The sequence below is a fragment of the Pipra filicauda genome, unplaced genomic scaffold (genome assembly GCF_003945595.2).
Source record: "Pipra filicauda isolate LSUMZ 115617 unplaced genomic scaffold, ASM394559v2 scaffold71_size5581439_pilon, whole genome shotgun sequence".
Taxonomy (NCBI): Eukaryota; Metazoa; Chordata; class Aves; order Passeriformes; family Pipridae; genus Pipra; species Pipra filicauda.
This window is the reverse complement of record NW_024104887.1, coordinates 2521796-2534097: the sequence shown is the minus strand read 5'-3', so window position 1 is coordinate 2534097 and position 12302 is coordinate 2521796. Positions and strand designations below refer to the sequence as shown.

The window sequence follows — 12302 nt, the reverse complement described above, 5'->3', positions numbered from 1 at the left end:
TGTGGCTGTGTGTAACAGGAACAACTCAGGGATGCTCCAGCAAACCTCTCCTTCGGGCTCACACGCACGACAGAGCCAAAGACATTTGTACTCACAGGCAGAGCTAATTACCCAGATAATGCCTTTCTGATAAAGAACCAGCTCAGAGCCAAGCTGAGGGATTTTCCCTTTGCACAGGCAAGCATTGCTTCAGCCTCCTCAGGAAAAGAGGGAGCCTGGAGATTTCCTCCATACATGCCCTTGCAAACATCTTCCTTCCGACTATTCACGCGTGGCCACGGGGCTTGACATTTCCCTCTGAGAGGCAGCAGGGACTGTGTACTTTTCTTTTATATATATTTATTATCTTAAAGTTTACTGCTCTCCTCCTATCAACCTGACAGCTGGAAACCACAGGGAAGCTGCCTGAGGGAAAGGAGATCCCAGGTTTATGGAGAGAAGGGATGCCTGGCATTCAGCAGCTTTCACAACAGTGAGACCACAAGCTGCTGGTGATGACAACCAGAAAATGGCCATTAGTTTTGGGAGGGAAGGGTGACAACATGATTGAGCCAAGAGAACTTACCACCTGTCCTTTGTGGTCCTCTCACAACATGTCAGGATGTCATTTTATTTGTTAACAGAGAGACCTGCATTGCAAGGGCAGAAGCCCTGGGCACAGTCCCTGCCTGCAGCTCCCAGGGGAGTGGGATGCCACTCAAAGGTTGCTATTACCACCTAAATCCTCTGCTAGTGCACGAAGGCATGCTGGGAATGCTGAACAGAACAGAGAGCATTCCCAGCCCTTCCTCACCTGTCCCTCCTCACAATGACATCCCTCAGATAAAGTGGCTGAGAGGGAAGCTCTGCTGGGAGAGAGGAGTGTTATGAACTGCAACAAGACAGGCTTAGCTGCCATGGCCCTAAAATCCTGCTCCTGCATTTGTCACCTTTCGCCCCAACAGCAGCAGAATTCCATCAGCAGGCTGTGCCCCATCCATGCTGTGCCATCACAGCAGGGACAGCCTTCTGGAGTGGCCATGCTCATCTGCCTCCAGCTGTCTCCCTGCTCTTACTGCAGGTGGGCCAGCCCCTCACAACCCCAGAGCTGAACAACACGGGGCGTTGGACAAGCCAGAGATCCTTTTCCTGATCCTCACCACTCCGGAGCACAGCTGGCAGTGGTTCAGCAGCTGTTATGTGAGGAGGAGGACGGGAAACACAGGAGCTGTGCCTTCCCTTCCCAACCTGGATGGCAACCAAAGTGGATTCTCCAGGGGCTAGAAAGTTCAGGGTTTGCTGCTGGCCACCTTCTCCTCAGCAGCACTTTGTTCAGCCATTGCTTTCATAAACTTGGAAGGAATTTCTCCCCATCACTGGGACTTGGTAGAAAACAGTCCTCTATGCATAGGTACAAACAGAGACACAGAGCACAATCACACAAATCTTGTTTCTTAGGAAACCAGATTAAAAAAGGATAAAAAAAAAAAAGAAACCCACTGACAACCTACAATGCTATTGCCTTATTGCAGCAGCAGCATAACAAATGTCCATCATAACCACTTCTCCTTGCAAGCTGATTTAGAGATTGAAAATTGGAGGGAGACATGACCGGAGGCATCACAGAATCAAATTCCATCAGCACAATGACTCCAAACTAGATCTCTGCCCGGACACATCTGCCTTTGCTTTTTATTTGCTGCTTTTTCCCAGAGCTCAGCCTTTCCTTTTTTTCCCCTTGTCACTGTCAAAGCATCTCCTGCAAACTGAGACACTGAAACCTTTCCAGAGTGAAGGGTTCCTTGGCAGAGCCCCACCAACGCTGCTGGAACAGCTGCATGTGCCCCAAGAGCAGCAGGGTCCTCTGCTCTGGGAGCCAGCACAGCATTCCAGGGGGGTCTCCTCCTTGGAGGTCACGTACTTGGTGCTGAAAGTTCCATTTCCTTGGTCTGACACATTCCCTGCATCCGCTGATTTGAGCCAGCACACTTTTACAGCCCTCCCTGGCACTGGGGTTGTTCACAGCAACGAAGGGTAAAGCTCTTAGAAGCACTCTCTCATCTTTAATGGAAGGTAAAAAACCCATAAAGTAAACATGACCCATCTACATTTTTCCCAAATGTAGTGATTGGATATTTTCTTGAGAGTTTTTCCTAATTCTAGGCCAGATCCAAAACTCACTAAAGCAGCAACAATCTTTCCTTTTGCTTCAAAAGGAGCCAGATTCAGTCCCTGGTACCTATAAACTTTGCCTTTTTGAAGAGAGCTACCAAAGGGCCCCACACCTCAGCAAGAATCAGGAGCCACACTCTGAATTATACTCCAAAATAAAGTTTTTTCTGCTTTCTTTACCATTTTGCTCCTTTTTATTGCAGCACACCAGCTTAAAGACAATAAATCAGGCAGCAAGACCCTGACCTCATGCTAAACCACTGCAAACATAAATCAGTTACAGAATCATCATATCATAGAATGGTTTGGGACCTTAAAGGAACCTTAAAGACCATGTAGTTCCAACCCCCTGCCATGGACAGGGACACCTTCCACTAGACCAGGGTGCTCCAAGCCCTGTCCAACCTGGCCTTGCTCACTAAAGACCAACCAAGGGCAGATTTCCTCCACTGGTGCTTTTCACCACCGAGACAAAACAAAAACGTTCCAAAGCTAAATTTTGGGGGCAAAAAAACCATACAGAAAAGGTCCTCTCCAACTATTAGAATCACAATTGCTTCTGCTAACTGCTGGTACCAGGCAGGTCCATTAGGTATCCCCTGGGGGGGTCGGGGTGCACTGCTGTGGAGCAGCTCTGGATGGGAAGGATAAGCAGAGCAGGATGGAAATTGTCTGACTCTGGGAGAGCACGGGGGTCAGGCACATGGGGCAGCGTGGGGAGCTCAGCAGCCATTAGCCAGTTATGCAACTGGCACTATTTCTCTGCAGCTTTGAAAAGTCTGCCAGCTCCTGAGCTGGTTTAATGTCTCGGGGAAAGCGGAGGTGTCTCCATCACAGCTCACACTCCCAGAAAACACAAGCATGGGCACCTGGGAGGATCAGGGGGGCTGGGCTGTCTGCATGTGGCTGCAGCTGGGGAAGGGGGAAAGGTCCCTCTGCCCCAGATGAAAGGGTAGCAAGTACATGAGATACAGACTTCAGCCTTTTGGCAGCAGTGCAGCCCCTCTCCCACATGCTGACACCCACTGCAATCAAACACGGGCAGACATCTCTCCATCTGCTACAGAATTCCATACAGCTCCCAGGATCACCTTCACAGCCAGCTGGGATCTGGTTCAGACCCTGCCTCAAGCCCCCAAAAGGAAGATCAGGGCAAACCAAAGAGCACATCCCTGCAGTGCTGGCAGGAGGGGGGTCTGCAATACCCTGCCCTGCTTCGGGCAGCGAGGCTGAAACACGGACCAGGCACAGGAGCCCCTCCAGGGCTGCAGTACCTTTAAAGTGTTTGCTTAGATTAGAAACAGAGATTAAGTGGGGATTAACTAACGCACACCCTGGCCACAGGCTTTCACTTTTGGCTTGGATTTGACCAGCCAAATCTACGTCCACAGCGTTAATGTACATCCAAAACACGGACAGGAGCACAGCGGGCAATGCTGTCCCAACCCCAGCTCTCCCCTGCCGAGCTGTGCCAGCTGCCCTGCCCGCCCTGGGCAGCCCACAGGGACAGCAACAGGATTCCCAGATCAAAAGGGCAGTGCCAAAATGTAAGGATTACAATTTTAGAAGCAAAAATATCTTCAGCTGGAAATAAATGTGATTTATTGATGCAATGCATTCCCACCCTGTGCTGCTGGTCCTGGCACTGCCTGTGCTGGTGGGACAGATGGATCAGGGAAACCACGGCTGGCACCATCACTCTCTGCAGAACAAATCATCCTGCTGCAGGGCAGGGGAAGGAGGACTTGGAGAGACAGGGAGCCATTGGAAACACCAACTGCTCCGGTGCAGTGGTGAGTCAGCTTGGAAAGGACAGGAGATGGAAAGAATTGTGGTTCCTCTGCTTGGCCAGCTCCAGGGCACCTTGTCCAGATTTTTGTCTCAACAATTCCATCCCTCATTTCAAGACATTCCTCCTGCAATTTCATGCCTGCTGGGAGCACAGAAGGGCTAAGGAATACCCACAGGCATAAAATTCCACCTGACCTCTTCGACCTGGGATGTCACTTGTAAATCCAAGAGTCAGGGAGGAAAACCCGCTGGGGAGTGGTGGGGAATGAGGACGCTTTACAATCCACAGCATATTCTTATTCTTCTTTGCACCAAAGCCAGCAGGGACAGGGAACAGCACATGAGTCTGCCTGGGTGCTCTGATGGGCCACATTGGAATATTCACCCACATGAGGCCACTCCACCGTGGGAGCGACAGCAGGACCCTCTCACCAAACACAGAGTGGAGCAGCAGCTGTGTTGGGGGCAGCAGGGCTCAGGTTCAACAGCACTGCAACCACCCAGCTCTGCTCAGCCAATTCCTGCCCTTGGATCCATCAGAAACTGCTGGAAGCTCTTTCCAGAAGCCTCCAGGCACAGCCCCACACGGCAAGGCACTTTTTCTTCCTTCCAGCTCCTGCTCTCAGCCTGAACAAAATGAGCCCCTGGGCAAGCCCAGGGACACGAGCACATCTGCAGGCAGATTTTGCAGGAATTCCAGCTGGGATGGCTGGGATTCACCTGCCTCTGGAAGGGGAGGGACAGAGCAGGAGCCCTCGGTGTAAGCAGCCGTTCTGAATCTGAAACTCTCCAACTCTGCCCTTCAGCCCAGCAAGGGAGTCAAAAGCCAAGGTTTGCCTTCTGCCTTCCACCCTACACCTCATGTCCTGACAGTGAGGCCCCATTCAGTGCCCCCCAGGCACTCCCCAAGGGGGTAAGACCCCCCCAAGGGGGCCTTGCCCAGCCAGGCCACGCTATTCAGCATCTTTCTGATAAACGCCCCCGTTTCCTTACAAAACACGCCTGCTCGTTCCAGGCCAACCCTCCTGTGCACAGCAGGTGCTGAATACCACCACCCACACGCCTCTAATTTCAGGTGACCTGCTTCATAGCTAGAAAATGTCAAGACAAATCAGCAACACGCTCCTGCCTCCGAGATCCCTCCTGTTACATAAGGCAGCCCACCCGATCCGAGCCGCTCCCGCCCGGCACCGCACGCACAGAGCAGGTCCCTGCCCAGCAGGACGTTCGACTCCTTGCGTGCCACACAAACCAGAAGTGCACGTGCTAAAAGCAGCAGGGTAGAGGGGACCCAGCTCTCAGGGGGGTGAAGGGGAGTGAGGAGCAGCAGCAGCAATGAGGAGCAGAGGAGGGACGCACTTACGTAATACTTGTCGTCGTTCTCGTTGTAGGCCAGTTTCACAACGCCGTAGGAACCCTAAAAATAAACACCAATTGCACAGTCAGTTCAGCAGCTTCACCTTGGCTTCTTGCTGCTCAAGGCTGGTAGAGCACAGCTTCACAGAGGGTAAAAAACAACTATGAGGCCCCAGGCCACCCTGATCCCTGAGCAAAGTCTGCAGGTGACGTGAACCCACAGCGAGGTTGTACATTTTGGCAGCTCTGCTGGGCATTGGAGGATTATGTCCTTTTAGCCCATCACCTCCTGCCCTGAGCCAAAGCCACTGTGTCTGTCTGAACTCAAACGTGGGTGGGGAGCATAATTTTCAAGTAGATATTTTTTGGTGCAAGTTTGGAAATTCTGCAAGAATACCTTTCCTGTACTTCTGCACAAAACTACCTTCAGCACAAAACCTCTCCATCTCTTGACAGCAGATGGACTTCAGTGATGACCAGCTGCCTGCCTTCCACCAACTACATGTTGCCCAGGCAGATGCAGACCTGGACTGCTGCTGCATCCCCAGCTCCAGTGATAGCCTGAAGCCAAACTCCATCCAAATCAGTTTTTTTGCAGTTCTGTCTCAACACTAAACATTTTATGCAAGTGAGACATGACACCATGGCTAGCTACCATCCCTGACAGATGCCTGTTGAATAAATGAGTGGGTTGAACACCAGAGCCTTCAATACATTTCTCTTAACTTCACTAGAAGCTGGAATAAGGTCCTGGTCTCAGAGGAGACCAGCAAGCCATCTGGCTGATCCAGGAGCACACACAGCAGGGCCAGCAGACCCTCTACCAACCTCACTGTGATCCACAGGGACGGAGGAGGCAGGTGCAAATCCACCTGAGAGAAGGTCTCACACTCTCCTTCATACTTAAGCCAATGACAAAGGCCCTAAGTGGGTCTGAAGCCGAGTTTGGGATGGCATCTGCTGTACCAGCAGCAGTGGTATCTCCAGCCTTACTCCCTGCCTGCCAGCACAGCCCACGGCACAGATGGAGAGGGTGCCTCCTCCCACTGCCTCTCATCTTGGAGAGGAGTTTGGGCTAATGAAACTCTTGGTGAAGGTCTCTGCAGCTCAGGGTGCAGTCCCTTCTGACTGCAACGTTCCAACTGCAAAGGCAGGTACAGCTTCCAGGCAGCACCACCACTCCTGGACCCATCTGCAACGGTGGCAGACGTCCAAATGTGCAGGTGTCTGAGCTGCTCACCAGCCCAGACCTCTAAATAACTTTGGAGCAATCTCTTCTGAATCATTCTGCAGCTTTTAAACGTGGACTAGTATTAAAGGAGCATTTCATATGACGTACAAACTTTACCTAGTCCTGATGGGGACCAAACACCTGCCCTGATCTTATTTTTGTTGGGGTTTTATTTTAACTTTCCTTGTTGTGTTGTATTAATGCATCAAAGGCTCTTAGTGTTACATTTGGCAAGCAAACACCCTGGAAGGGAGCCAGCTTAACCACCTTCTGAGGGAGGAAAAATAAATTTAGATTTCAGAGGAAGTAGCTCCACTTTGACCTTGAATAAAACTTGCTCAAACTAATAAGGAAATAAAACAAACAACCCCCCCCAAAACAAACACAAGTTGCACAGATTCTTGGCCAGTGAGGTCCCTTGAGCTGGCACAGGTGTGTGTATGCACACACAGGTTGCTTGTGCCCAACACGACTCCAGTACTTACCTTGCCTATTTCGCTCTGCAGCTTGTACTGGTTTAATTGCACACAGTCCTGCAGATCAAAAGGAGAACATAATTAGAGTATTGGTAAAGGAAATGACTGACTGTGAATCAGGTTCAAGTAGAGGCAGAGTGCTAAATAATGAAAGACTTAATCTTACTTCAACTGGTGTATGTTACACTATAAGCATTACTTTTTCTTTTTTTTTTTTTTTTGACAGTCCAGGACAAAATAATTATGGGCTGAATTCTGATTCTGGTTGTGCTGGTGTAAAACCACCCCAATTCTGCAGCATTGGCTCCAGGTTCAGCCCAGGGAGCCTGACAGCAGCCCCATTCCTGGTTACATTGACCCTCTCTCCTGGACTGTGTCAGTACCAAGCAGGAAAACCCCCATGCCCAGCTCCCCAGGGCTCTCCCAGCCTGGCAGCTCCTGGCACACACCCCAACCCCAGCATGAGCCCGTGCCCTTCCCAACATCAGCCTGGCAGAGACAGGGACCTTCTGGGGCCGTGGATGTGGCTGCACCCAAAGGAACCCTCAACTGGATGGTGAACTCTTTTCAAGGAGAGCACGTGGAGCCAAGCTCCTCTGCTATGGAACACAAACAATTCTCTGCAGCTGAGGGAATATTTGCTGTAATAAATCACCCCTGAGCATGTCTGATCGCTGCTGGTCAGGTATCCAGCACTGACACCCCAAGGGGTGGGAGATGCAGACCCCCAGCAAGTTGTGACAAGGGTGTAATGACAGGGTGCATCACAATGTAAAAGCAGTGCCAGATGCCTTCAGTCCATTTGTAAGAACAGGGGTGTAGAACAGTCCCTGCTCCGTGCAGCATTCCCACTGACAGCAACACCCCTCTGCCTCTGGGGATGCAGCACGGATGTAGTAGATGATCATTTTGATTTTTCCCCATCACCAACAAGAAAACACTCCTAACACAAGTGGTCATCACAGTGAAGAATTAAGAAATGGGGAACTGATGACTTTTTAAGCCTGCAAGCAGTGGCTTGTCAGGAAGACAAGGAATGATTAAATCTTCACCTTGTCGCCAGTGAAGGAAGTTTTTTCCACCTCTCTGACAGGGAAGAAGAGCCAAATGTGAGTAATGGGGCCACAGGAGTGTATTAACTCTGCTGCTAGAAAGCACACATCTTTCCAAAGGTAAAAACCAATCCATCAGAACGAGGAGCAACCAGAGGAGAAAGCATGACCCAGCAAATGCCAAGATGTAAGGCACAAGGCCACTGAAAGGACCCCCCTCCCCAAAGGAGGGGGCAGCATGCAGGAACCCGGGGTACAGGCACGTGGAGGACAAATTCCCTCACAAGCACTGTCAGCAGATTCACTTCCCAGCTCGAGGCCGTGCTTCCCATCGTGGTGATTTGCACAAATTAAGCAGGAGCAGTTTCCTGTTATGTCTCCTGCCCTGGTTTTCCCTGTGCTCAGCTTTGTATCCCTCCCCCCTGTCCTGTGAAAACTGCAGTGCTGCAGATGGGGAAACCCTCACTGGAGAGGCTGGGACAGGCAGGAAAAACGACCACTCCTCCAAGAAAGCCTCCAACCACTCACATCTCCCGCTCCTCAAACCAGCAAGCTTGCAATGACCAGGTCCTGTTATCAGGCCTCCTCCCCTGAGCAGGGATTACTTGCAGGAGTAAATACAGCCTTCTACACATAGCCACAGAGTTTTTGGTCTGCACTCTGTTTCAAGCCATGGTGGCATCTTTTCCCTTCATCCTCAAGGATGAGAGCCCTTTGTGCTGGATACAAACCCCCTCACAAAGCATTTAGTGCAACTGAGGAGGGACTGTGCCCTCTCCCTGTGTCCAAGGCACCAATTCCTCTGACTCTGACCATCACATTCCCACCGCCCCTCTTACTCTGGCCAGAAATTACCATTCTTATCCCACACCAGACTGATCACCTGAAGCATCTCTCTGGTGTTTCACTGCTGCTAAAAGGAGCTCGTGAGCAACACCAGGCCACCCATTTCCAGGGGATGATTTTTTGAAAGGGGTGGATAAATACTGGGAGGGGAACACCCAGAGAGGGTCCAAGGGAAAGGCAATGCCAGGGTCTGCAGCACAGCCTCCCAGAGTTTACACTCTCTGTCACCACATCCCAACCTGCTCCACACCTCCATCCCTCTCCCCTCAGGTAATTCCTGGTGAGAAACACCATCTCTTCAGCTTCTGCCCAGCTTCCAGCACTTGAGCTGAACACAGCAAAATCAAACCACATTATAGGTGCTTCCTACCTTTTTTTTCCCCTTGCTGAAAGACCATAATTCACAGCTCAAGCAGCTCCTGCCACGTGTTGCTGCAGACTGGCAGGGTTGTTATTGTGTTATTTGGTTCTGCAGGAAGTGGGATAATTGTACAATTCCTTTATCAGAGAGAAACACCTATCTCTGGGCCAAGTGTTTCTTTAAGATAACATTGTACAATTCTCCTGATTTCATCACGCCAATGTATTTGCAACTGCTGATAAATACAAACAGGGCAAGAACCTTAATGAGATCCTTTAATGAAAAGCTGATAGCAAATTAGACTCAGTCTGTCCAAGTGTGCAATAATTGTTTTGCCTTAAAAAACAAGATGCCCCGTTCATTAACATGTCCAAGGTATTAGTCAAGAGAGGAAGGGGAGGAATTAATGCCACAGAAAACAAAAATTGGTCAAAAATCACAAAGCACAGTTCAGTTCAGAGCTCAGGCCTAATTCCACAAATCCACTGTGGCCACCACTGGGTGACAGAAATGCTGAAAAATTGAGAATTGAGCCTTTGCTGTCTCAGGGGAGATGCGGGGATTGAAAGGAAGAACCGGCACTGATTTCCAAAATAAGACATTTCTGAAAACAATCAGACTGCCTACACACATACATATATAATGGAGAATTTTGCCCACTAAAAGCAGCTAAATTTATCAATCTGAAAAGAACTATAATTTTCAGCAATTCAGAAAAACACATTAAAGAGAAGCATGGGAGAAAAAAAAAATGGGAACTAAAAGCCAGTAATGAAGGAACACTGGTTTAAACTCATCCTGCCTGGAAGGGGAAGCAAAAAGAACTTCTAAAAACAGACAAAATGAAAATAAAGGTCAGAAAATGGGTATTAAGGGCAGCAGTGAATACAAATTAGAAAGTTCTTCAGGGACAGAGAAAGACAGACAGGAAGGCCAGACCTCATGGAGGTAAGAAAGATAAACAGAATTTTAAACAACATCCAAACCCAAGTGCAAAACAGAAAGCCCAGCACTGCTGCAGGAGCACTGGCCATGGCTGGACACAAAGCTCAGCACCCACCTGGGACCCCAGAGCTGGATGCAGGAGCCTGGGCACTCACCAGGTCCCTGGAATATCACTGGGAGAGTGGCTGAAAAGGGGGACTGGGACCAGGGGGAGCAAGGCAGCCCCTTTCCAGCCCCTCTCCAACTGCAGCTCTGGGCTTTCTCCTTCTCTCAAACCTAACCCTTGGAGGAGTTGGAAATGTAACTTTAAATAAAGGTTAATTAACCAAAGGAAAAGAAATTAGTGATGCCTGTGGGGGAGTCTTCCTTGAAGAAATGTTTTCCAAGTATCTTTGATCTTTTCAGGAGAGCTCAGGTTTGAGCACCCACAGTAAGACCTCTAGAAGAAATTCCTTTGTGGGACTCGAGGGGCTGGGAAGGGGAAGCTCAGCCCATGCTGAGCAGGAGCTCAGTCCCCACCTCTGCCCTGGTCCCACATGAGTTTTGCTTTGTGCACAGCAAGGAAATCACTTTATGAAGAAAACTAGGCAGCTTCCAGAGGCTGGAGGAGTGTGACACCTGGATCAGCCCAGCACCAAGGCACTGCCTCTCAGCTCTCAACACCAGTTCCTTCAAACCTTCAGTTGGCCAAACAAGCAGGGGGCTATGACAACAATATGGAAAGCCAAGGAAAAAAGGACAAGGAAGTGATTTATTTTCCATGCCTCTGTGGTAAACCACGCACACCGAGCCTAGGAAAATTCCCTTTGTCAGCTCATCCTCCTCCCTGCATCCTCAGGCCAGGAGCATCCCCGAGGAGGGAGAACACACCATCCTGACTCATCCTCTCCACTCCTGCTGGAGCACACATGGCTCCAGCCCATGGCCACGACCTGCAGAGCTGCCCAGGCAGTGGGGAACTGGAACAGCCTCCTACTGATCCCAGAGGGTGGAGAGACCACATGGACACCGGGGGAGGGGAACTGGGATGCCAGGAAATGGGTGGATGCAGGGAGAGAAAGGGAACATGTGAAAGGGAAAGGACAATTCAGCCAGAAGAGACCAGAGAAAAGATAGTATAAAGCAATTAACTGTGCTGGTAGGTCTGGGGAGAAAGCCTGGAAAAAGACAACTTTTATTTTTCTCCTAGCCACTCTCCAAGTAAGACTTTTCTTGGCTGCCTAAAGAGGTTAGTTTGGGATGACAGAATTAAAAAAAACCCACCAGCACTGCACTTTCAAATGCCACTTTCCAACAAGCAGCACCTCTCCCCTCTCACTGATCAAGCCTTGCCATCTTAGATAGGACAAGTTCTGTCAAACACAGTCACAAGACATCCACCACTCTGTACAAACACCTTTGGAGTCCTTTCTTAGGACTTACAAGCACTGGGGCATCATCTGGGCAGCACAGCAGAAGCTGCTTTTAGCAGCCTCAGGAAAATCCTCTCCTCTTTGCCTTGCTCCCAGCACTGAGCAGGAGCTGGGAACATCACATCAACAGAGGCAAAATGGGCCAGCAACCTAAACTCTGGGGCCTGTGCCTCAGCTCTGCAGCTTTATGTACCCTTGATGGCTTCAGCCTAATCACTTCTGTGCCACAGCTAAAGGCAAAACCATCCCCTTGGTAGAGAGAAGCACTGATAGGCAGCAAAGGCAGCAAGAAATCCAAACAGGCACTCCTGCCAGAGAAGGCAGCACTGAGAGAACCTTCCAGGCCATAGCCCATGAATAATCTAAGAAAGGAGGGGAACAAACAGGGAATTTTTTTAATTACAGATGAATTTTTGATAGAGACATGACAGATCAGGTCAATTAAGCACAAAACAACGCTGTCAGGAGAGCAGAACAGGTTACTTCTCTTGCAGAGTTAATACTGCAGATCCAGACTTAGCAGTGGCTGCAAGACACCAGCAGCTGCCAACCTTTGTGCCAGGGCAATTGGCTAATTGGTGGCTCTCCTTGGTTGACAGGGAACAGTTTTTGTGCAATACAACAATCCCCAGCCCTGCTAGCCCAGGAGCCACTATCTTCTTAAAACCAAACCCAAGAAGC

General features: G+C 49.9%; 1 protein-coding gene across 3 annotated transcripts in view; it reads right to left on the bottom strand.

Annotated features, from left to right (window-relative positions):
• The window catches only part of CAMKK1 (calcium/calmodulin dependent protein kinase kinase 1), a 92961-nt gene that overhangs the window by 39627 nt on the left and 41032 nt on the right, over positions 1-12302 (bottom strand). For all 3 annotated transcript variants that reach the window (XM_027734381.2, XM_027734383.2, XM_027734382.2), the window contains exons 3-4: positions 7015-7062; positions 5306-5359 (exon numbers count right to left, since the gene is read on the bottom strand). In XM_027734381.2, the coding sequence (XP_027590182.1) occupies positions 5306-5359; positions 7015-7062 (102 nt within the window). The remainder of the gene's footprint in view (positions 1-5305; positions 5360-7014; positions 7063-12302) is intronic.